This window comes from Aspergillus melleus (assembly GCF_016097325.1).
Source record: "Aspergillus melleus strain CBS 546.65 chromosome Unknown contig2, whole genome shotgun sequence".
Lineage (NCBI taxonomy): Eukaryota > Fungi > Ascomycota > Eurotiomycetes > Eurotiales > Aspergillaceae > Aspergillus > Aspergillus melleus.
In genome coordinates, this window is record NW_025763371.1 from 4,046,987 (window position 1) to 4,070,606 (window position 23,620).

The following is a 23,620-nucleotide window of genomic DNA, read 5'->3' on the forward strand; positions in this document are numbered from 1 at the left end:
GATGGAATGGGGGAGACTGATAGAGATCAATGATCGAGAGTCACACGAGAGAAATCCGTCAAGGGGGAGGCAGGAGAAGGGGCCAGCGAGAGAGAGCAGCGGCGGGGAGGGATTGAGCGCGGAAAAGGGTGGGAGAAATGACGACGGAGCAGTTGATCAGTGATCACGCACCCCAAGACGGCCGGCCGATCGTTGATCCATTCCGCCGTCAGCCTTCGTCGGTGGACCCTACAGTGTCAGTAGTACACTCCATAGTAACTGTTTTCCTAACAGTCTTAGAGTGCACACTGAGTAAACTAGATTTTAAGCTCTACATCACAGTCCATGGCAGTCACTTCTACAAATTTAGACAAAACTTACCTATCATGGCAGTATAGTTAGTTACGGGTGGGTTTGGTCTGTTTGCACTGTAGATCGTCCTCCGCTCAGACTAAAGCTACATACTACTCCCCTCTACAACTCTCTCATATGGAAGACTTATCCGGAACACACAGAAGTGGAAGGATCAATCACCTACTCAAACAGTATTCATACCATAATCTGTCGCCTCTTTTTACTGTCTCCTACTCAGCTTGGAAATCCTCCACACTCTCGAGTTGTTCGGCATCGCTGGCCTCCCATGGGTGCTGTCGCTCTAGCTGTCGAATCAACTGTACGTGTTTCTCACTTCTCGGTGTGACCTGAAAATCGAATTCGGTGGGATATGTGAGAACACCCGGTTTCGGCCTGACGTCTACCTCGATTTCCTTGCCATCCTTGTCCATCGCCTTGGCCATGGTGAACGCCGCCAATGACTGCGCGATGTTGAGGTAGAGACTAGAGTCTGCAAAGAACCGTCCGGGACAGATTCTGCGGCCATAGCCGAATGCCTCCATCTTGGGATCGGGCTCGTTGCGTGGCTCAAGGAAACGATCGGGATCGAACGAGTCAGGGTCGGCATATACTTCGGGGTTCTTCAGAAACCACCACACAGCTGGGAGGAGGAATGCACCCTTGGGGATGTGCATGTCATTGTACTCGAAATCCTCGGTGACTGTGTGAGGGAAACCCATGGGTGCAAGTGGCCACCATCTGATGGCTTCTTTCACCAAGGCATCGACGTACGGCAACTTGTCGCGATCCTCGAACCTGGGTAGTCGGTCTGTACCAATCACGCGATCGATCTCCTCCTGAGCCTTGCGCTGCACGTGCGGGAACTTGATCATAGCCAGCGTGAAGGTGGTGAGAGTAATCACGGTAGTATCCGCTGCAGCGCCATACAGACTAGCAGCGGTCCAGATAATCGAATGCTCATCCTCTTGACTCAGAGTGTTATTATCACTCTCGCCCTTAAGCTGCTGGACAAGCTTCGATACGTATGACGGCCGAAAGCTCAACGAAGCCATTCGGCTCTGCGCAAATCGGTACGGGATATACGCTGTCGCCTGGATGGATTTTCTCCATTTGCGGGCAGTCTTCTTGAATGTTGCACCGGGGAAATTCTCAGGCAGATGCCGGAGTACCGGAATAATGTCAACGGCCCACGCCATGGGAACAGCGGCGAGGGAGAACTCGGTCATCATTTTCTCGATCAAGTCAACCAATGGATCAGGCTTATGAGGCTCGATGGTGTAATCGTACGCCATTTTTAAAACAGTAGCGCCGGCAGTACTGTGTTACGTCGCCTCGTTCTGTTTAGTGCACGGCTCCTCCTTCATCTCAAAGAAAAGCGGAAACTCACGTTTTGAAGTGCTCCAGCCATTTTCCAGGCTCATTTAACGCACGCACAAGCTGTCGGCTAACCTCAATCTCCTGGACCCCGCGGAACTCCGCTGCAGACACCTTGGTTCCAAGCTCCCGATGCAGGAACTTGCGATAGCGTCGGAAGGTGGGATTGTAACCCTGGCAGAGGACGATGGACTCATAGCCGCACAGCTTATTTGCCATGATCATCGTGGGTCGTCCTGATGTCTTGCTTGAAGTCTGCTCTAGCAGCTCATGCGCCGCCTTCTTGTCGTGGATAATGATCAGCGTCATACCCATAACTGTCACGGAGCTAATGCCACCATAAAGATCCTTGTGCTTTAGCCAATGCTGGTATTCCGCGGTGCCATCCGGAGGAAAGTCTCTCAAATTTCCGAGGATAGGCAACGGCTTTGGGCCGGGAGGTAGATTGCGCCGGTGCTTCTGAGATGATTGCTGGTATACAAGGTAGCCAACGAGAGCGGCGATACCCCACAAGATCAAGGACGCAAAGGCCATGACGATGATCGTCTATCAGGATCAACTATGAGAACTGTGATATGAGCAGGAATTCTTTTCTGATCCCGTCGCCTCTATAAGGGGGTTTTCGCTCCTTTTCTGGTGGCGCCGTGCATGCGAAAGTGTTCGCTTTTCATTGGCCTCCTTAGTGGCACCGGAGCACTTGAATCCTGGCAAGCGCCTCGAGGATTCCGAGGTTTTAAATGACATCGTGCAACCCACCATTTGCCTCTCATCCTAGCCTGGTCATTTCTTGGCATCATGCAGCCACCAAGGAGAAGCGTTACATCGCGGGAAACACAGAGACCAGGGGATTGGAAATCCTGCTAGCACATCTCGCTAGCCGCATCGCAGCCCTCGTGCCCACCCGCTTCATCCCGCTCATATAGTCAGTCAATCCGGCAACATGATCTGCTATTCTCAATTGTACCTCATCCTTCATATTAAACAGACTATCGCCGAGCCCCTTGGTCTGAGGTGACCGGCCCACTCGCCCACTATGGCCAATATGCCCACGCCAGAGGATATAGCGTGGATGAAAGCACACATCGACGACAGCTTAGTCCCCGACATTATTGCCTGTTGTGCCGTCTGCGCCGCTGCTTCCGTCATTGTACTGGCTCTGCGCATCTGGTCACGACTTCAAACGCGCCGCCAGCTCGTCCTCAGCGACTACATGGTCATCTGTTCTGTTGTTAGTGTTGAGTATCTCGACATGTGAGTCCGACCGGTCTAATCAAACAGTGCAGGTTTTTTTCATTGCTTTCTGCACCGTTTTCGCCTTGTCAACTCGTTATGGCGCCGGGAGGCATGCGATTTTGACCACTGACCCAGCCGACATACGCATGCTGGCAATTGTACGTTGAGCATTTTCCAGATTCTCCCAGTCTCACTTACTATCCAATCAGCACCAACAATCAATAACACTGACTACTATTGACAGCTTAATATCCTGAACCCCATCCTCTACGGCATGGCCACCGCTTTCGTCAAATGGAGCATACTCGCCCTGTACCTGACCATCTTCCCGCAGAAGCTCTTCCAGTACTGGGTCCAATTTCTTGTCCTAATCAACACCCTCAATGCGATCGCTATTGTCCTCGTCAGTTGCCTCCAATGCCGTCCTCTCCAGGCGCTCTGGAACCCAGCCGTCGGAGGCACATGCATCGACTTCAGTAACTTCAGCCTCTTCAATACATCCTTCAACTTCGTTCTGGATCTCGTCATCCTCCTCTCGCCTCTTCGCCTCGTCACAAAGCTCAACTTATCACGACGCAAGAAGATCCTGCTATCTCTCAACTTCGCCTTGGGCGGTGGGTCAGTACAACCTCCCCTACATCCATCGATCTAATCATCTATACGTCCTAACACATCAACCCTCCAGTGCCTGCGTCGTCGCCGCTATTCGCCTTCCCTACGCTCGACGCGTAGGCGGCACATCCAACCCAAGCTGTAAGTCATCCCTCCTGTCTTCCCATCCACGCAAACCCAACCCAATCCTAACCTCCACTCTACAGGGGACATGATCCCCGGCGGGCTCCTCTGTGTCGTCGAAGTAACCGTCGCACTTCTCTGCGCCTCCCTACCCATCTACCGGCCCCTATTCCAACGCCTCACATCCAGCGGCCCAGCAACGAACTCCGGCGGAGACTCTAAAGACCGTCCCAACTCCCACGGCGCAGGCTACTACCTTGGCCGCGACAAGCAGGTGAACACACGCATCACAGCCAGTAGCGGTCGGCATTCTTCGCATCGGAGCGGCATCAACATCACGGAGAATATTAGTATGATGACGCACACGTATGTGAACGGGAAGTGGGCTCCTGTGACCGAGGACGATGACGAGGCGAGATTGGTGCCTGGGCCAAAGCAGGGGTCGCCGTCGACGACGGCGAATAATAGTGTGACGAATCTGTAGGCTTCGTTTACCTGGAGAAAATGGTAGTAAAGGTACGAATGGCTATACTGTATGTTAGATGATATGATATTATGGTTGGAAATACAAGTGCAAACATTTTGTTTGATTTAATAAACACCGAGATGTTATCGAATCTAGCAAAAAAAAAAAAAAAAATCTAAACCCCCCTCTTCCTCATAGCGGCCTTAAAGATTCTCGCAAAATCAGCCATATGCTCCTTATTCAACATTTTCGCATGAATACCCGGACAATCATGAAACACGACCTCCGACCGGGAGAAATCCGACCACCGTCCAAGCTTATTCTCGCGCCAATCCGCTCGATCCCGAGCCGCGTAGACCGGGGGATCTGCGACGAAGACATCCAACCGGTCGACGGACCCAACAGGCTCGTAGGACTGGACATTGACGCGGAAGTTCTCGGCGATGTCGCTGATCAGGCCGAGATGGTCATTGTCGATGGCGAGGGCCCGCGTGCGCTCTGGGTCGGCGATGTGCAGAATGTGAGAGAGGGCGGCCTCGCGGGTGAGCGTGTGTAGGTGAGGCGTGATGTCCGACATGGTGGAGTGGTCGATAAGTTCGAGGAAGAAGGCGATGTGGAGGAGGACGTCGGTCCAGTTGAGGTTACGGATGTAGTGGGCGATGTGCGGCGGGTAGTCGATGCTGGCGAGGAACTTGACTTCCTGGCCCTGCGCTTCGAGGACCTTGGCGACTTCGAAGGCCAGCGTTGAGCCGAGGGAGTAGCCGGCGATCGCGTAGGGGCCGACAGGCTGGGTTTGTCGGATCTGCGAGGCGTAGGTCTTTGCGGTTTCGGCGATGGAGTGGAAGAAGCGCTCGTTGGGGTTGTAGCCGCGGGTGCGCAGGGCGTAGACGGCGCGCGTGGGGAAGTGTGCGGCCAGCGCGATGAAGACGAGGATGTCGCCGCTTCCTGGGTGGATGCAGAATAAGGGTGTATTGCCGGGGTTGTTGCGTGGTTGGAGAGGCACGATTGCGGTATATACAGGCGGTTGGGATAGGAGAGAGTCGATTGATGCTGCGATGGCGCCGACGGTTGGTCTGTTTGGTCAGTCAGTTTCTCGCGCTTAGTTGTTTGAGAGACGAGAAAGGGCTACTTACTCTGTTAGCATGATCGACATCGGTATATCCACTTTGGCCTCTACTGCTTTTTGAATCATAAACCTCAGAAGAATCAGGTTGAATGAGCTGACACCGAGGTCGAAGATCGAATCGTCCACACTGATTTCCTCGGCGGGGATCTTCAGCAGCTCACCCAAGGTTTTCTGCACAGTCCTCTCGGTCTCGGTCTCTGCCTTGCGCCAGTTTGATTGCCGGTAGCGTGCAAGAAGCGATTGATCTTCACGCTCGATGGACGCATACTCGCCGCTCTCGAGCGCAGCGCGCACCTTAGTATGCGAGATCTTACCAAGCGACGATTTCTCCAGCATGGACTGAGGCAGAGGGACCAGACGACCCGGCTTCTTGCCCGTCACGAGTGACACTGTCTTGGAAATGGCCTGAGTCGTCTCGAACCTCGCGTGGTGATCCTCCGGTGGATAGGCCGGCGAGTAGACGACGGCAATATCCTCGGTGGCTGAGCCAGGAGCACGGGTTGGAAAAGCTACCGTGAACGAGGGCACCACGCCAGCGATCCCTTCTTCTTCGATGGCTGTCTCCAGCTCGGTCGAGCTCCACTTAACACCGTTGATAATAATAGTGTCCTTAGTTCGGCCAGCCAGATTCAAGTTGCCGGCATTGTCGATCCAAGCCAAGTCTCCCGTGATGAACCAGCCATCCGTCGTGAAGGCTTCCTTGGTTGCCAACGGATTGTTATAATACTGATCAAACACGACGGGGCCTGAGACTTGCAACTCTCCCGGCTCGCCGGTGGCTGCTGGTTTGCCCGTCTCTGTAATGCTCATGACACGCATCTCAATGCCCGGGATGCAAGACCCGAGACTAGCGAACTCCAAAGACCGCTCAATGTCATAAGAAGGACAAGCCCGAGAATAGATAGATCCTGCACATGTCTCCGTCATGCCGAAACCTGGACGAATCACTTCGTTTGAAACGCCGAGACGACGTAGCTCGCGGGTGAGTTCGTCGCAAGTTACCACAACGTTGGACTCGCCGCCTGATATTAGAGCCTTGAGACTCGACAGATCGGCCCTGAAGGTCTGATTGGCCAACAAACTATCCCGAATCTTGGTCAGGAAGAAGTTTGGTGCAAAGGTATAAGCCACTCTGTGAGTATCTAACAACCGGACAAATTGCAGAGGGTCACGCAAGAGCTCTGACGCAGGCACATGGACCTGATGACTGCCCAGGCTCACTAGGTTTTCAAAAGTCAGCATCTCGGAAAATAATATGCCGGGCTTGGTTGTCTTACTCGCGTGTAGATGAATCTCAGTCAAGCTAGCAACATGGTCCAGGCCAACCCAATTGAGGAAGGCATCTCCGGAGACGGTGCCATGATGTGCACTTTTTCCCTGGATAGCGCTAAGGACCTGACCATGCCGCAAAGGCACTGCCTTAGCACTCCCAGTACTGCCTGAAGTCAGCATAAGGACAGCCACGTCCTCCGCCGCCTTTTCAGAACCAGTGAGCCGAATAGGAGTATCTTCATCAGCGGTCGACTGAAGAGACTCAACGTCATGCAGCCTGAGCTCCTCGAGTTCAAGGAATTCTGGAACTAGTCGCTTGGTCGTAAGCACGACCGGTTGCTTAAGCTGCGCGTGTAGGTGAAGTAGGTGGTTTCTGCGACGCGCCAGATCTTCGACGAAGGGCGTTGAAATGGCTGGTAGATACCCGGCAATAGTAGCAGCCCAGAACCACTCAATGATCTCTTGCTGGCTATCAAAGTGCAGGAGAAGGATCGACTCCGGTGATAGTCCCTTAATGCGGCCGATGATGCGAGCCTTTTCGTCTGCCTCCGCAAGAAGCTGAGAGTACGGGACACGAGTGGACTGGAGCTCATCGTTCTCGACAGAGTAGAAAGATAATCTTCCATCCGTGGTAGCTGCCCAGACGAGAAGCCGCGATAGGTTTGGGAGCGAGTCGATAGGCTTGCGGTTCTTCGAGACCTCCTTGATAGGAAGCTCTGCATCAGGGTTCAGCCAAGGCATTATGGGTATACAATAATCAGATTTCGAATCCTCGATTTCTCGTTTGATGAAAAGCTCCTCATCGCCTCTGTCACCTCGTCAGTTGCGTTTAAATAATCCGTCCGGAAGCGGACAGTCCGCTTACCATAAGCGATAAGCCATCGAGTATTCCATACCCCTTGTTCGCATCGTCCAGCACCCATGTTCGTTCTCATGGTGAGTATCGTGATAGTTTTGGTTCCTTGGCGTGTGACAACTACCTGCATCTTGTCACTAGATAGCGAGAGCCAAAGGAGCCAAAGGCACTGGTATGTACGGAGTAGTGACCGGCGAGCCTCAGTCCCTGGGCTGGAAGGATCGCACTAATTGTGATGCTGCGAGGGTAAAAGCCAGGAGGGCAGCTCTCGATCACACATTGGACTTTCGGTAGGGCCTATAGATCAATCGCCCGCAGAATCAAGGCATGCATCGACGCCTATATCAACCTATACCAATACACTTTTTCAGCCATTCATTTGATCTCATAGAACAACATGAAAGGGATCTCAGCACCATTGTCACATCTCACACCCTGGACGCGGACTAGGCGTCACACGAATCAACCAATAATCAATGAAACAACCCTGCAGAGCCGTAACCAATCGGGGCTACTCGGTGACGCGGCGGTACTTTCGCATCACACCTGCCCACGACAGGGGGTGCACATTATGTTTCGTTCCGAATGGCCATTTGGCTCTGGATCGTTGTCTATATCAGGCTGTAAGCACTGCGCAGGGGTTCGGTTCCTTCGACGCGGACGGATCGGACCACAGTGACAGCCGGCAACAGCATCCTCCAGTAAGATTCACTCAAAAGGATGGTGTGCATGCTAGTGCCGAGTAGCTTTGTATGGAATCAGACTCAACTAGGTATTAAGGTCGCTGTTGAGAGAGTCTAACGCTGTTCGGCAGTAGCTAGCGAACGGGTTGGTACTTTGTAGAAGGGAAAGATGGAGTTTCCTCCTCCTCCGTGAGATTGTTCCCTCCTAACACGTGATGTTAACATGGACACACATCTACTTCAGCCTCCAATCCAGTACTTCCATCTAAACATCGATTATCATAGGATGAGAGAAAATCTAGTTCCGAAGTACCGACTACAATGCTCAAAGCTTACCTCCTCGCCTCCCTCCCCGGCAACTGTACGCGACAGCCTAATATCAGAAGGCTAAAACTGGATAAGCACTATGCCTCAGACAGAGAACCAACAGACTCTACAATCCAATCGCGAAGCCACAATCCATGATGCCCAGGAACTATGTGCTGTAACCTGACTAGTCAAGCAGGGCGAAGTCCCGGCATCGGGTCGGCGCCCGCCGGACAGAGCTACCTATACAAAGGGGTGAGGGGGAGGCGTTATATTAGATGCAGGGTATAGCATTAGTGGCTTCTGTTAATCTCTAGCATATCGAGAGATGAGAGGGGGGAACGGGCTGGGCGCCGAGGATGGTTCTTCCGCTTATTTCGCTGGGATTCAGAGGCACTAGGAGGTGCGTAGACTAATTCTCAATCTAAATCTCAACACATAATACTCAATCTTTCAGTAGAGTAAAAAGATGAGAAAAGAAACGAAGGAAATCCTAGATGAGATTCATTCAACTCCTCTCATCAACGGATACTCTCAAAATCCATCCTCATACTGTATGCATCGCTATAAGACGGGGGACCAGGCCTCCCGCCAACTCTCATTCCCTGAAACTGACTATCTAACCATCCTCCCTCTCCATCTAGAAGGTTGTAGAATATTCCGTTGATGTTCCCATCTCCCAGAAACCGCATGCTCCCGGAGTGCTGTTCTCCACGAAGCCCAAGCCCCGTGTCGACGCCTCTGGTTCGCCGCCATAGGTACGGACAACCGTCCCCATCCTCGTTGGAGACGGACCAGGGACGTTCGGCTATGTAAAGCATCCCTTCGATGCATCCGAGCTGGAAGCGGCCCCAGAGGCTGCGATCGTCGAGGCAGAGGATGATGTTGGAGTCGAAGGTGTCGAGGATGTAGGCCTCAATCTTGTAGATGCCGTTCAAGAGGCCGAGTGTTGGGCGGGGACGGTACAATGGCTTTCTCAATACAAACGTGAGATGTTCGTCAATCACATACATTTTATGAGTCGGTGAGGCCTACTTACCATATAGCCAGAACTCCCTGGATCTCCAACCTGACTGGGCCAATTGAACATCTCCTGCTCTGCAACCGGCTCCGGTTTGACTCCGATAGTCGACGTCTTCTTGGCCGATTTGCGAGGGCGATCGAGCCCTCCAATGTTGACATTCACATTCAAATTTGAAACATTAATACCTCGAGCTCCCGTATTCTTGGAGCTCTCGACAGCTTGAGATACGACGCCCAACAGCTCTTCGTAATCATCAAGTTCGGCGAAGTCTCTCGACTTTGGCTCCTGTTTGGACTGGGCCTTCTGTTTGGACGGAGCTTTTCGTTTAGCCGAGGAAGCCCTCTTCTCTTCGACAATCTTCTTCTCATTGTTATATTCTCTCTTCAACGCCCGCTCCAATCGTTGAACGGAACCCGGCACCTTGAGGACATCCCGATCCAAAGCATCAAGGAGTCGCATCGCAGCGGTCCCTTTAATATCTGTCGGCTGGAGACCATAATGAATCAGTTGAGCCCGGTACCAATGCGCAGGCTTGTCCTTGATAGAGGTCTTCTTGGAGGTTGAGTTGAAGAAGGCACGTAGTTCAGGGATGGAGGAGCGGCGATGTCGATGGTTGGGATGCACGAGGGCGTAGAATTCATTGTTGCAGTATTCGAAGCCGTCGCGAGAGACAGGCAATAGTAGGCGTTCCATTATCCAAATGGGAAGAGCGGGTTTGGCTAGGGCCAAAGAAGCTGGGAACTGTCGTTTCTGTAGTGTTGATGAAGGCTTGTAGCGAGCGGATTCCGAAGGATTCCCTGGGAGTGGTCATGATGATGTAGGTAGATCCGATCAACTCTGGATCTTCCCTTACTCTTGGCACATCAGTCACATGGATATAGACAGCTGAGAAGATTCAAGAATACAAAATTCCAATACTTCGCCATTCCCTGCAGTAATGATGCACAATTCTTACAAGGGTATAATTATCAAATCGCATGGCCAACAAGAACATGAGAACAAGAAGGATATCTGAAGAAAGAAACACACTTAATTTGTCTAATACACCATGAGAAGAGCTGAAAAGAAAAAAAAAACCCCCATTTGAGATGAATGACAAAGACCAATTTCCCGTGAGACCGTAAAAGCAACCAGAGAAGAAAAATGTAGATGTAACATGTGATACAGAGATAAAAAAACAGAACTCCCCCAAGATTCAATCAATGAGAAACTATCGAAGATCAACGATAGACTGAATGTATTGGTTCAAAAGAAAAATGGCGTTCACTCTTGGCGACTGCGCTTAGCGCCGTGCGGGTTCCAGGATCCATCTCCTACTCCCTGGTTGGGGGTGAAGAAGCCCTGGTTGAATGCTGGATTGGGAGCTTGGAAACCGCCTTTACCTAGCAAGATGTCGTGGTCAGAACATGCACATGAATGAAGTCGATGGTGAGAAAGACGCTTCTCCACGAAACTTACCCTGCATACCCATATTTCCGCCCATGCCGCCCATCATCGGGTTCATGCCACCGGACATGGGGTTCATTCCCATACCTCCCATAGGGTTCATGGCCGGCATGCCCATCATGTTCGGTCCACCCATGCCACCACCGCCACGGCCACCGCGCATGCCTCCAGGTCCGCCCCGCATACCGCCTCCCATCATACCGCCACGGTTGTTGAATCCGTAATTAGGCATGCCGCCCATAGGGTTTCCGGGAAAGCCGCCGCCCATGGGGTTCTGGAAGCCGCCCATTGGATTCTGGAAGCCGCGGTTACCGTAGTTGCCCATGTTATTGCCCATGCCACCCCGGTTGTTGAATCCTCCACGGCCACCGCGGAAGCCTCCTCCGCCTCCCATGTTGTTGTTCATGCCGAAGTTCATGTTCTGGTTGGAAGAATTGAAGCCACCGGACATTGACCGGGCCTGGTTATCCTTTCTCATAGGGGCATCCTTAGGTAGCGTGCGGAAGGGGTTAGGTTGGGGACTGGTGTAGTTGACGGTATGTTTGCGCCCGCCCTGGCCAGAAAGAGCGTACGATTCGATCTTGTGTTTCGTGGCGGACGAGGCCTGAAGGGTGGTGAACTCAACAAAGGCTTGACTGTTGTGAATGCTGGGTTAGCGCTTGCGCAAGAAAGAGGCACACTATATAGTTCGAATCCTACCCTTTACTCTTTCCGTTCACCTTGTGCTCGCTGAACGTTACGTCCTTGAGCTCGTCTTCACATTCGGCTTCACGAATCCATCCACGAATATCATCATCGGTAGTCCACCAAAACAAGTCGGAGATAAGCAAGGCCGGCGTCGCGTCAGGGTCCGTCTGACGATCGTCGTGTTCCTTGCGCTTCACGCCCTGGGGAGGAGGCGGATTCTGGTTTGGCGTTTGTTGCTGCTGATTGGCATCTGAATGTGTTACATGGTCGCCATTTGCGGGTTGCGGGTTTGCCGGATGATCCTGTTTCGGGTTGGATTCAGAGGCACCATCTCCAGGCACGGGGCCTCCGTTCTGAGTGGTCTCGGGCGCATCTAGGATGAGTTCCGAGTCCTCATGCTTGGTATCTTCCTCCTTGTAATCTCCCTGGTCATTCCCGTTGTAACCACCGCCATCTCCATAGATGTCAATATCGAAGTTGTCATCTTCAGTAGCCATTGTGCTAGGGTATGATTCGGTGTCTCAGAGCGTGGGGAAAGATTCCTTGATTGTAGAAAGGGAAAGAAAAGTAATACAGTCCTTGTCTCCTGGATATGATTCTTGTTCAGTTTCGACGAAACAACTGGATGTACATGTCTGTAGACGTAGGTCGTCAATTAGCAAGAAGGTAATCATTCACTTGAGATAGAAAAAGAAGCTGTTGCAAGCATCCCGGAAAGTAGGGGATTGTATTGGGTCATCTTTTGAAGCGATTGTCGCAAAACACTTCAAGACTCTTTTTTTAAAGAAGAAAAACGGAGAGATAATAGAGAAAGCAAGAGCGAAAGTACAACAGAAAGGATAAAAAAGAGGCACGATGATACGTACAATCCGAAGCGAAGACAGCTTCAAAAAGGAACAAATTTCTTTTTCACCAGCTGATACACCGAGATCTCTTGAGAGGGAGATACAGCGCGCGCAATATTCTCTCTCCTGGTCTCAGGATTTTCCAAGTACAGGTAAAATGATATGGGGAGTTTAGTTTCAACCAAAGCGATAGAGATGATGAAGATAAAACCACAGGGTGCGGCGCTGTTAGGAGTTTCCGCTACCACAGTCAGGCAGGGAGAGAAGCGCTTTCTGGCTAGAGAACAGGTCTGACAAAAACCCTCCAGATGAGAGCACACACAAACGAGAAAGAAAAGGTGTAGAAAAAGAACCGGCAGACAAATCCGTCAGTTTCAAATCAGTTGGAGGCCTCCGAATCACTGATGCCGCCCAGGAAGTACACGCCTAGTTGGTATCCCCTGAAACGTAGCCGCCAGCGGTCGGGTCAAAGTCGATAGCGAGGAATGAATAGAAGAAGAAAGGGGGCGAAAGGGGGGAGGGAAGGTGAGTTAAGAGGGTTAGTGACGAGTTGACAGATAGCAGACAATCCCTTGTAAGACGTGTCCGAAGAACGACGATGCGGGTGGAGCGCGCGATATGAGAGAAGGGAAGGCGAGAGCTTCGTCCGATCTCGTCTCGCCGCAGGTGGAGCTGCCCCGTCGGCACTCGGCAAAACTGTCCCTCCGGTTCCCCGGCAACTTAACTTGTTTGCACTTTGTATGTCTTCTAATTACTAGGATATGGTTCATTCTTCATTGCTTTTACAACGCCGGTAAATTGGTCGCTCATTTACACATGCTCCCTCACACACCAGTCTGGCTAAACTAGACTGGGAATCAATACACACAAATCAAGCACAAAGTCGACATCTTCAATAACTTCACCATATTTCATAAGATTCGTCATCTTCATCATACCTCTCCACCGGTCGACTTCTCAAATGTGTTTTATATGCACCGTCCTCCTTATGTCGGTTAAACTCAGGCACCGAGTTTAATTCACAATCGTAGTTCCTTCCGAGCGGTGGATCGCCTTCGTCATCGGCCGCAGAGTCATTCCAGCTATGCAAAGTACACGTGCCGGTTGACAAGCCCCAGCCATTCCACGATGTCGCTAAAAAAGTGTCATTCAGTTTCCTCCCGACGAATAGTCTATTATTAGGGTTGACCGGTGACTTACCAGCGAGCACTGGGGCGTTGGGGTGCCAGCTTGCGTCGCGAACACATGTGCGCCACATCGGCTCACCGCTCCTACTCCGGAGCTCATATGCAGTAGTATAAATATCAGGATCCTGCGGTCGCGAATTCTTCGTCGCGGCTCCCGCATCGATCGTTCCAGCTAACGTGGCGTCCATATTAAACACGTGAACTTTGCCGTCCTCGCTTCCTGTGTATACGTATCTCGAGTTCGTGCTTCCAGGGGGCGAGAAATGGCATCGAATCAAGGTCTTCAAGACCCGATGGCCCCGGAATGTGACAACCGAGCAGTCATGTGGATGTGGCTCATAGTAGTTGTGGGGATAGGATTCGAATCGGTAGTCGAAGCCGCTCGTATAGTTGTTCACATCGATAGTGTCGAACTTGGCCGTCGTCATCATTTTTCTAAGATCCCAGAGTTTCATGGACTGGTCTTTTCCATTGGAGATGACGTATCGCCCATCGCCCTTGCTATCGACATAGGTTAACCCTTCGGTGTGGCCCATAAAGACACCGGCTTCACGCCCATCACCCATTGAGCGTCGGTCCCATACTCGTAACGTGGAATCGTCGGAGCCGGAATAGAGGATATGGGGTGAAGACTTGTCACCGAAGCAGACAGCATTTACATCGTCTTCATGGTTTTGCAAGCGCAGCACCGACTGGTGCGTCTCTATGTCGTAAACAATCACCGAGTGGTCGGATGTGCCAGCTACAAGCTCACGGCCATCACCGGAAAATCGGATAGACCAGATCTATGCCAGATTAGTTATGCTTGGGCCGTCAACAGAAAATGCAATGCCTACTCCAAAGTGTGAGCTTCCAAAGGGCCCTCGCCGCCCTCCTCGTTCGCCAGGTAGTATGGAAAGATCCAAGACCCCGGGGTCAGATGTGTCCAGTGGATCCGTGGGCGCAAGACAAACAAGGTTCCGAATAGACGTATAGGCCAAGAACCTGTTGTCCGGGCTCAAGCTGGCGTCGGTGATGGTCCACTGACCGAACGGGTAGGTCACTGTCTTATAGTACTTCCATTCGAAAGGATTGGATGTGTCGTACATCCTGACCTTAAAGTCTTGTGCGCAGGCAAAGAAGAAATTGCCATCGTCCGAGAACTGTCCGGAGTAACACCTCGAGTCAAAATGGATTATCTTGTCCGCGATCGAATCCGGTATTAAGTCCTTTGTGTTTAAACTATTAGTATACCGATCGCCCTTGATCCAACGTATAAAGCGCCGCACGCACCTGCGATATGGATTGAACCTCCCTCTTCGGTCCGCCGGATACATCGATGCCTAATTCTCGCCACATCATCTTCGTTGCTAGCGTTCGTTTGCGTTTCTTCAACTCGTCCACATAATGCGTATTGCTCCCGAAGTCGCCAGTTCGCATCAATTTCGTACCCTCATCGCTCGGGACCTTCGGAAGCTGAGCATTATTAGCTCGTCGCGGCTGCCTCCGATATCTGAAAAAGCCCTGGTAAGGATCCTCGTCCTCGTCGTCGTCGTCGGCACCCGCAGGCCAGCCGTCGTAATTGAGAATGTGTCGCAAGCCATTAGAAGCTAGTAGATTGAGTAGTCGGGCTGCGGATACTTCTCTAGTTAGTGTTCAGCCCAGACTGTGTTCTAAATCAATGAACACTGTGTTCCTTCTCCGCGTCCATACCTCGATTCTGTCGGCCCGCCTGGCCATCCGCGCCGTCTTCGGGATTCGGCGCCTCCATCGTGAACTCGATCTGCACACCAGGGTGCAACTCCGGATCTACCAAGCCACCAAGATCATCGAAATATCAGCACGACGCCTTCTTCATCCGACCGAATAACCCAAAGACCACGCATACCGAGGTAAACTCCAAAACTGTTCGGATCTTCGTACAAGGGACCTCCGTCATCCAGGTCTCTATCATCCGAGAAATCAGAGTCCGGCTCAAAGTCCACATCCTCTCCGTCGTCCTCTTCAAGCCATTCTCTGGCCGGATGCCATAGGGTGGGGGAATTTCGCTGAGACGGTCGCTCCTCGGGTCGGTCGCCGCCGGGGTTGGGTGGTGAACTCATGATGAGTTGAGGCTGGGAGGAGGGGTTATGACGATCAGAGCTTACACCGCAGGGATTAGTGTCTAGTAGCCATTCATTCACTGTCCAATAGGAAGGACAGACGCAATCCGGATTGGAACAGGAAAGGAGTGTTACTGAGTCAATTGCGCGACCGATGGGGATGTGTTGTCGCCGCGCCGTGCTTATCGATAGTTAACTCCGGAATCGGTTATGTCATCTCTCCGCTTTGGGTGGCGCTTTAACTCCGCGTTATCTCCGTTCGTGTTCTACGGAGTACGGCGTATTTACGTACTACAGTTGGGTAGCAAACACATCTTATAGCTACTGGTTCATAGTAAATGATTGGAGTTGGTTCAGCATCAAGATGAAGCGGTGTTCAATTATAGCTATAGCCCTTTGTAAGCCCATTTTTTCCCAGCGTAACATATCACCTACTTCCCAATCATTCCTCCCCTACAGTATCATTCGTGATTAGTTACCAATTTCCCTCAGCGGGCGAATCCTTCAGGGTGTTGATGGACAGCAGGGAATATATCGTCCTCGTGTGGACCTATTGTACGTTGAGCGATCCGGATCACGCTGAAAGGGGGTTGAAAAACTTACAATCAACAGTGACAATATTACCTTGACTAGATTGCCATTGAATAAATGCACATGGATACGGAACTTCGGTATTGATCCGGCCTCCGAGATATTTTTGGCGCGGAGCTCGAGAGTTGTTCTTAGCGTCAGATCCAATGGAACTATGAAGGATATTGATCATGACCTCGCTCATGCGGCTCATTCCGACATTACCACGGTGGTCATCAGTGGTAAATCCCATATCACTAGCTGATGTGACAACCCAGTCGTAGATAACCACCTTGGCCTCTTTGCCCTGCATGGAGTCCGTTGTGGCAACTTTGGGGAAGCTCGAACGCAGCAAAACCCCCTTCTGCATGAGGATAATGAGAGACTGCTTGTATCGTATGACTTGAGCCATGTACGGGGTTATGATCGCAATGTCGTCGCCGTTGTATCCAGCGGAACGGAAGTTTTCTAAGAGGAGCTTCAAAACCCAGAGACGGTTTTGATCATTGAACCGAGAGTTGGTGGCGGCTTCCTTCTCGCAGGTCGATCCATTAATGCTGACCACGATGTGCCCAAGGTCGAGGTTACCCGGATGCCCCAGATTTAGTGTCTTTTGCATCGCTTCCAGAAACTGCGGCTTGACGATGATGTTGGCCGTAGAAGGATGGCTCGTCACCTCGCCGTCGTATGTACGGTGATTCAACCAATCTAAAAGACAGGGGCGGAACCGAAACTGCTCAGTCAACCTTTGGACTGGATGATGCATCGCGATCAACCGTTTTGAAAAGGGAACGGCCAATTGCTGGGCGAACTCGTTGTACCGAAGTGATGACTGAAGGGAAAGAACCGTTGGGCGGAGTTGCTCCTTATCACCACAACTGATAATACCTTTGATTCTTGGTCCTGCTCTGAGCTTGGTGATGGGGATCCAACCGTTAGGCTCTAGCTCCTTTGGATCTTCGTCTCTGATAACAAAGATCCCATCTGCCGTGTCTCCGAAATTTGAGGCTATCATCGGGTCTCCCATGTTGTTGTTTGTCGACACTATCACCGAAGCCTCGCGAATTACCTGCTTACATGCCTTCTTGAATGCTAGAATGGCCTTGCGTCTGGTAATCTTGTCCAACTGGCAGAAACACTGTTTTTCGATGAGGCCTGCATAGTATCGGAGGAATTGTAGCATATCTGCTTCCTCGCCTTTAGGGACGAGATCGCCGTCTTCAATCGAATCATAAAGATCTCCTTTCCACCTCTCCAACTGCTTTTCGGACGGAAACCTGTCAATTAACTGTCGTCCCTCGGTGTACGCCAAACGAAAAACGTGATATTCCAAGGATTTCGCCGGGATGCCGTAGTGTCTTTTCATACTTTCATCCTTGATCTCACTGAGAACTTCAGGCATGTGAATCTGGTTTTCAAGTGGGATGCAAGTTGGGATAAAGTCGTCTTTCGTAACACCGGGAGTGACTTCTCCTACTGTAAGTTCTTCGGTGTCTACTTCCATGGAGTTCTCGTCACCAGCAGTTACTCCATGGACCCGAAAGGCTCTGGCTTCGGAGAGAGGACGGTAGACCCTCACAGGATTGAGGTTGACCCCGGTACGTTCCACCCACTTGTCCATTTGGTTACAGATAGCGTCAGCAGCATAGTGGCTGGGAGCGGTAAAGACGACATGCATTCCCAGCGAGATGAGAATCGAGGCTATGGCGACAAGAGTGAAGGTCTTCCCTGTTCCAGGGTAGCCTTGTATCATAAGGATTTCATTTGGGAGCGACTCTATCGACTTTATACACGCGATCTGGCTTTCGGACCACTTCACATTTGACTGCAATACATCGTTTATCGCGGTCTGCACAGTCGAGAAGGGGATGCCCAGACCGAAGAATGGATTGATCAAGGGTCTTGGACCGGCTTCTCTATTGAGGGAGACATTAGATAGTACTTCCAGGTGCGAACCGGGTGCGCATAGGCGATTCATTGAGTCCACCTGTCGCTGTGCGCCAGATTGAGGAACCGAGATTGTTAGCTTGGCGGGGAGAAAGCGAGGTCGCTGTCCGACATTAACAGCAAACGACGAATAAAACCGCACTTCGGCCCCTGGAATTAAGAAAAGACAGCCATTCTGATATGGTAAGTTGAAAATGTCAGGGGTCATTATTCCAGTGCACTTGATATCTCCAAGGCTGATCTTGTGTGGAGGCCGGAAGCCTATCCCAACGACCGTATTCTCACGCGGAACCCACTGTTCGATACTGAGATCCTCCGGCATAGTGAGCTTAACGAAGGCCAGGATAGTGGACGGCTTCACAACAAGAAACGAGACATAGTGCTGCCTACATGAAACACTCTGTGCAATTTGAGCCTCTCTTTTCCATTCAAGGAATGCACCGTATGTGAAGGTTATCTGCATCTCAGCTAGCGTTGCAAACGAGATATGTGCTGGAATCGGAACGAGACCGTTAGCTTCATCAGCAATAATCTGCCGCTTGGCAAACTGTGCCCAGTGGCAGATTGGGTTTCCGTGTATATCCCGGTAGGGTGCGAGAATCGCTCGAGTATCTTCCATGAAAGTCTCGAACTGACGGTGGAAACGCTCCTGTTCTTCGTCTTTACGCTTGGTCCGGGCGTTTTTCATCTCATATTCAATGTACTTTATCTTGAGACGAATGATCACCCGTTTCATGGAGGTATCCCTGCTGAAATTGGTAGAAAGATGCCGCGCGTACCGAAGGACTCGTCTGTCTTCTTCATCGAGGAAGTCCGCGTCGAAATCCACGCCGATTCCGATTCCACCAGTTGTGACTAATCGAACAAGTATGTAGCTGTCTTGAACAGTATCTGCATCTGGTTCATCCTGCCTTCCGCGCCGGTCTTTCCGAGGCTCTTTCACCGTCCTGTCCATATACTCGTAGCTCGTGACGTGAGTATGGGCATGGAACTCGAGAAAAGCTCGGTGAACGAGGTTCGAATTACGCTGGAATGTAAATTCCATGACCATCTTACGGCCCAATTTACCTCCACAAACCCGCGTGCGCATGTTCACGCCTGTCTCCTTATGGATCCGGGAAATTGGAAGGTATCGTTGCTCGGACTTGCCGGTAGGGCCTTTGACATGCACCAGGAAGTGCGAGTTCTTCCACTGGGTGCCGTTGAATTCTTTTGCTTCCTCCTAGTCCTTTGCTTTTACAGCAATGAGCTTGTAGGGGTCATTATAGCTTTTGGGATGTGCGGTGTCAGGGATCTAGTCGATCATTAATAGGCTTTCCAACGGCATTAGAACGCTTCTCCTACTCACAAAACTGCGTTCATTAACGACCTGGCTGAACTCAGTGTCGTTGGGCTCGTATTCCTCGGTGAATGGAGCCAACTGAAGCAAGAACATATCTCGAGCTGAGGCGTTATCAACCTCGTTGGAATCTATCTTCGTAGACGGAGTCAAGACGTCAAGCGAGGTCTGTAGAGCGTCGTCGAGGGGGGTCTTGGAGGAAGTGAAGTTGTTGGTAGCATCGTCCGCTTGCCATCCAGAGGCGGCCTTGAAGGCAGGGGCTCCCCGATCAGACATTGTGATAGCCTGATTGGGATCACAGAATGAAAAGAAGGGGAGGAATGGTGGAATATAGAAATGAAGGAAGAGGAGAAGACGGGATGGAAGGAGGAAGAAAGTAAGGAAAAGAAAGTGGGGGACTGAGGGAGGTTGATTCTAAGCGCAGGGAATGAAGTTGCTCAGTGAGAATCAGCATTGAGTCTACTAAGGTAGGTGAATTACCCGTCCACCATTTGGTAATAGTAGCTGGCTCCGTGAATTGAGAAAATGCGGTGAAAAAATGATGGAACCATTCACAGTCCAAGTTGGAGTAGGGTTCCAGTATGTGGTATCGGATAGTGAAAGGACCAATATAGAGAAGTTAATTTTGAGTGTATCTGGCATCGCTGTAGTCATTCATCATCCGGAAATTGTAACCTACCCTGTACCCTTTCTACAACATCTGATATACTAGTCGCCGGACACAGCAAAATTCAAATCTAGCCCAGTTCTGGCCATCTTATATTAGAGGGTATTGAGTCATTAAATATAGTAAGTAGAGACAATCCAACATGACATTATAAACAAACAAAAAGATCATCAAAGACATCACCAAAGGCATCGTAAAAGACATCAGAAAAGAATTCTTGTAGAGAGCACAAGTCATTACATGAAAAAGTGCAGACAACAGGAAACGAAGCAGCAAACGAATCCTAAACCTCAATTATTGCAACAGCTGCAGCCATTGCAGAATCAACAGAAAGAGTCGGCATCCACAAGAGTTTCTTAATAAGGGGTATCAAAGTAATCAACAGGAGGTGCATTTCATCGTGAGGGTCGTATATATAATCGGTGAGCTTTTGAGACGTATACCCTTTCGGGTCGGTTTCTAACAAGGACATTGTCTCCAACAGCAATGGAAGCGACGATTGTATGTCCAGGCGGCTGAGATCGAAGTCAAGGATTGGTGATTTCAAGTAGCTTCCACTCGGTATGATGCATTTCAGGTATGAGGTGTTGGCCTCTTCCGGGGCTAGGATCGGGGCTTTGGAAGACCGTCGGAGGGCTAGAATTTCCACTAGAACTTGAAGTTTGGTTCGTAGAGCGTTGTATTTCTTACGCGAGAGGATGTGTTTGGATGGAACGGATCGGTTGGAACGTAAGGGGTCATCCGGACGTTCGAGGCGTTGACTCAGCGCGAAGGAGCTCTGAGCCACAAGATCAAGACTTTCTATATCTTCATCCTGATTTTCTTCTTGCGGCTCAACCTCTTCAATGATAGGTGTTGGCGTTCGGAAAAGCTGCAGGCCATTTTGGCTGGGATGCGAAGATCCACGTGATCTAGACAACTTGGCTCGTCCATGTCGAATACTTGGGGTCAACTCTGTCGACAGGAATTTTCCGGTGTGGTGCTTCAAGCTTCTTTTGGGCGGCATAAGTTGTGGAATCATCTTCTGGATCAGGGAGCTTTGATCGAGGTTGAGCTTTGGTCTATGGTATCCATATAGGCCTAAGCCATAGTGCGGGTTGCTCGGAGACAACGGCGCAGATAACGCCGAGTTTACCAAAGACTTGGTCTTCGATGGTGCCTTCTGCTGTGTTGGACTTTCACTGGAGAGAGCATCGTGGGTAGATGATGGCAGGTCTTTCGGGACGAGCATCACTGACAATGAATTGTGGAGTGACGTCAAGGCAGAGGTGTTCAAAGGGTCGGTCTTGTTGTATTTGCGACTACCCATCGGCACGGTCGCGGAATTTGGACCCATGGTCACTGCAGAGGGCGTGTCGGTAGTATTGACGACATCATCCATGATTCGACTTGAGTGTTTCTCGGTTAATTCCGAACGGTCATCTGCGGGGATCCGGAGAGCGTTATGCAGAGAGATGTCTGAGACCTGTGAAGTCGAATCTTCGGATTTGGTACCGTCCGCTTCCTGACCAACAGTCACTTCATGAAGACTGAATTTCGGTAGTTGAGATGTTTCCTCGGAAACTTTTTGGCAAGACTTTTTCACGCAAATGTGGCACTCGTTGACACTCAGTTGCAGCGAATGACAGCTTGTGCAATCTCCCATGATATGACCGCAGTTCTTGCATTCCTTGTTGTCGCGGACGTCTGATTCAAGGGTACCGGACCTTGGTAGGTCGTTCTTGAACAAGTTTGCGAGGGGGTTCCCTCGGACAGGACTATCGGCAGACTGAGGTTTTGGGGGAGGTATCTTGGGGGGCGACAGCAAATCTGAGTCTGCATCTGTAGAGCTCAGAGAGGACTCCGTGGAACTCCTTCGAAGCGGCTGCCGATGGCCTGGACTGATTTCAGGCTCTCGAAGAATGGCCTCCATCCTGCTTGGCTGCTTAAAAAACGAGTGGTGGAAAGTCTGTCTCCTGAAAGAAACGGGGCTTTCGGAGCGTGAACCCAACACACCCGGCAGGCTTTGGCGGCTAAGGGAGGCCGAGTCAAACTCAGAGTAGCTGCTGGCCTGGGAGAAGTAATGCTGATCGGTGTTGGAGTAATAAGAACCACCATTCATCTGGCCACCGCCACCCCCAAACTGGAAGGGGTTCTGGGGTCCGAGAAAGCCACCGCCATTGAAATTCCCACTGCCACCGTTTGCGCCGCTTCCGCTGTCTCCGCTGCTTCTCCTGCTCTGAGACGCACTGGTATTTGTCGAGTCGTCTTCGCGAAGACGGCAGTGCTCAGAAACACATTTGAAGTAGTCATCCCAGCCGTCGACTAGTCTCGAGCAGATCTCGCAGATCATTGGGGGCGGGATTCGCCTTTCTATACGGTTGATTTGATCCCGCCTGAGTCTGCCTGCATGTCGGTGGGTGTTTCTAAAGTGGTCATGGACCTTGTCCCTCCTAAACGAGGTCCAACCACACGACGAAGGGCAACGAAACTGATATCTGGGGTGGTGCCCCTCAGAGACGTGGCGCTTGAAAGTACCACGAGATTTGTACACCTTGCGATGTCCATACTGACAAAGCCTGCAGAGAAATCTATCCCCAAACCTGCTACTAAGGCTAGGCCGCTCGTCGCGTTCAATTCTTGTTTGAATCGTAGTCTCAAAACTACTGAATCTGCACTTAAGGAGTTCTTTGGCATCGTACAGCTGGGGTACACCCGGGTAAGATGCAATCTCCTGGACCGTTGCCCCGATCTGCTCCAATTCACTGTGCAGTCTTTCTAAGAGAGGAGAGGAAGCGTCGGGTTGTGGAGGGAAAAGAGGTCCGGGGGGATCATCGGGCGCGAGGGCATCGTCGAAGGAGAACTCAAAGTCACCGAAGTTGGTCTCGAGTGCTAGCCGTGGTGAGATCCCCATCAACGACTGGGACATATCTTCTGTCTGACGTGGAGGCACTTCTAGGAAGGTTGTGCTGTCTGGGGCGTGATCTGGGCCGAAGCTGCTTGCAGGCGACATTGGGGACTGGCTCAGCATCTTAGGATGAACATGTCAGTAAGTCGAATTTGGGCAGGGATTGCGTATAGGTAACTCACTGTGAAAGTGTCATGAGGTCCAGGTGGCATAAGGTGACCACCCCGCGAGGAGTTGTAGTTGGGGGTTCGAAACTGTGGGACATCTCCAAACGCATAATGACGAGGCGGCATGATGACAATGTGTAGTGTAAGGCCCTCAGCCCTTGGGCCAAAGGCGAGGAACAGTCAAGAAGAATAGAGTGAGGTATGGTATAAAGAAGTAATACTAGATAGTACTACAGATAAGAAGCAAGAGATATGAAGACAAGCAGACCCAATGGGGTATCAGAAGATCAGCAAGGTAGCTTGGCTGTGGGATAGAGGAAGAAACCACGAAAGGGAATTATGTCACAATAAGAGAATAACTAGCTGGCACAAAAGAAGGAAGAAGAAGG

At 51.0% G+C, this 23,620-nt stretch overlaps 8 protein-coding genes across 10 annotated transcripts; 1 reads left to right on the forward strand and 7 right to left on the reverse strand.

Annotated features, from left to right (window-relative positions):
• Positions 1-129: 129 nt before the first annotated feature.
• Positions 130-2,518, reverse strand: LDX57_004208 (cytochrome P450). The gene is made up of 2 exons (XM_046085866.1): positions 1,721-2,518; positions 130-1,650 (listed from the first exon to the last, which is right to left on the reverse strand). Exons 1-2 carry the CDS (start codon positions 2,239-2,241, stop codon positions 564-566), a joined length of 1,608 nt encoding a protein of 535 aa, XP_045941829.1. The 5' UTR covers positions 2,242-2,518; the 3' UTR covers positions 130-563.
• Positions 2,519-2,740: 222 nt separating this feature from the next.
• LDX57_004209 (uncharacterized protein) lies at positions 2,741-4,159 on the forward strand (the record flags this gene model as incomplete). The annotated part of the gene is made up of 5 exons (XM_046085867.1): positions 2,741-2,935; positions 2,991-3,098; positions 3,185-3,558; positions 3,626-3,693; positions 3,759-4,159. 5 exons carry the CDS (start codon positions 2,741-2,743, stop codon positions 4,157-4,159), a joined length of 1,146 nt encoding a protein of 381 aa, XP_045941830.1.
• Positions 4,160-4,316: 157 nt separating this feature from the next.
• LDX57_004210 (uncharacterized protein) lies at positions 4,317-7,280 on the reverse strand (the record flags this gene model as incomplete). Its single annotated transcript, XM_046085868.1, has 3 exons — positions 4,317-5,214; positions 5,275-6,487; positions 6,545-7,280. The coding sequence occupies 3 exons, from the start codon at positions 7,278-7,280 to the stop codon at positions 4,317-4,319; spliced, it is 2,847 nt and encodes a 948-aa protein (XP_045941831.1).
• Positions 7,281-8,905: 1,625 nt separating this feature from the next.
• On the reverse strand, positions 8,906-10,101 carry LDX57_004211 (uncharacterized protein; the record flags this gene model as incomplete). Its single annotated transcript, XM_046085869.1, has 2 exons — positions 8,906-9,355; positions 9,424-10,101. The coding sequence occupies 2 exons, from the start codon at positions 10,099-10,101 to the stop codon at positions 8,906-8,908; spliced, it is 1,128 nt and encodes a 375-aa protein (XP_045941832.1).
• A 316-nt stretch (positions 10,102-10,417) lies between these two features.
• LDX57_004212 (uncharacterized protein) lies at positions 10,418-13,018 on the reverse strand. Of its 2 annotated transcripts, none has more exons than XM_046085870.1 (3): positions 12,408-13,018; positions 11,554-12,176; positions 10,418-11,489 (listed from the first exon to the last, which is right to left on the reverse strand). In XM_046085870.1, the coding sequence occupies exons 2-3, from the start codon at positions 12,036-12,038 to the stop codon at positions 10,808-10,810; spliced, it is 1,167 nt and encodes a 388-aa protein (XP_045941834.1). In that variant the 5' UTR covers positions 12,039-12,176; positions 12,408-13,018; the 3' UTR covers positions 10,418-10,807. The 2 variants fall into 2 exon arrangements, with proteins under 2 accessions (XP_045941834.1, XP_045941833.1); XM_046085871.1 differs by having other exon boundaries at positions 10,418-10,784; positions 10,867-11,489; positions 11,554-13,018.
• Positions 13,019-13,129: 111 nt separating this feature from the next.
• LDX57_004213 (WD40 repeat domain-containing protein) lies at positions 13,130-15,803 on the reverse strand. Of its 2 annotated transcripts, XM_046085872.1 has the most exons (6): positions 15,441-15,803; positions 15,266-15,361; positions 14,846-15,192; positions 14,410-14,781; positions 13,587-14,358; positions 13,130-13,520 (listed from the first exon to the last, which is right to left on the reverse strand). In XM_046085872.1, the coding sequence occupies exons 1-6, from the start codon at positions 15,652-15,654 to the stop codon at positions 13,288-13,290; spliced, it is 2,034 nt and encodes a 677-aa protein (XP_045941835.1). In that variant the 5' UTR covers positions 15,655-15,803; the 3' UTR covers positions 13,130-13,287. The 2 variants fall into 2 exon arrangements, with proteins under 2 accessions (XP_045941835.1, XP_045941836.1); XM_046085873.1 differs by having other exon boundaries at positions 14,846-15,803.
• Positions 15,804-16,228: 425 nt separating this feature from the next.
• LDX57_004214 (uncharacterized protein) lies at positions 16,229-18,493 on the reverse strand (the record flags this gene model as incomplete). Its single annotated transcript, XM_046085874.1, has 1 exon — positions 16,229-18,493. The coding sequence occupies one exon, from the start codon at positions 18,491-18,493 to the stop codon at positions 16,229-16,231; it is 2,265 nt and encodes a 754-aa protein (XP_045941837.1).
• Positions 18,494-20,460: 1,967 nt separating this feature from the next.
• On the reverse strand, positions 20,461-23,357 carry LDX57_004215 (putative C2H2 zinc finger domain protein; the record flags this gene model as incomplete). The annotated part of the gene is made up of 2 exons (XM_046085875.1): positions 20,461-23,187; positions 23,247-23,357. 2 exons carry the CDS (start codon positions 23,355-23,357, stop codon positions 20,461-20,463), a joined length of 2,838 nt encoding a protein of 945 aa, XP_045941838.1.
• Between the last annotated feature and the right edge of the window lie 263 nt (positions 23,358-23,620).

Excerpts from the sequence above, each read along its gene's own strand:
- LDX57_004213 (XM_046085872.1), bottom strand. The coding sequence starts at position 15,654 with ATGAGTTCACCACCCAACCCCGGCGGCGACCGACCCGAGGAGCGACCG. Across the intron at positions 15,362-15,440 it reads CAGTTTTGGAGTTTACCTCG|ATCCGGAGTTGCACCCTGGT; the intron begins GTATGCGTGGTC and ends GTGGCTTGGTAG. Across the intron at positions 15,193-15,265 it reads GGCGGGCCGACAGAATCGAG|TATCCGCAGCCCGACTACTC; the intron begins GTATGGACGCGG and ends TAACTAGAGAAG.
- LDX57_004208 (XM_046085866.1), bottom strand. The coding sequence starts at position 2,241 with ATGGCCTTTGCGTCCTTGATCTTGTGGGGTATCGCCGCTCTCGTTGGC. Across the intron at positions 1,651-1,720 it reads TGGCTGGAGCACTTCAAAAC|TACTGCCGGCGCTACTGTTT; the intron begins GTGAGTTTCCGC and ends GACGTAACACAG.
- LDX57_004212 (XM_046085871.1), bottom strand. The coding sequence starts at position 12,038 with ATGGCTACTGAAGATGACAACTTCGATATTGACATCTATGGAGATGGC. Across the intron at positions 11,490-11,553 it reads GTGAACGGAAAGAGTAAAGG|TCAAGCCTTTGTTGAGTTCA; the intron begins GTAGGATTCGAA and ends CATTCACAACAG. Across the intron at positions 10,785-10,866 it reads CGGAAATATGGGTATGCAGG|GCGGTTTCCAAGCTCCCAAT; the intron begins GTAAGTTTCGTG and ends TGCTAGGTAAAG.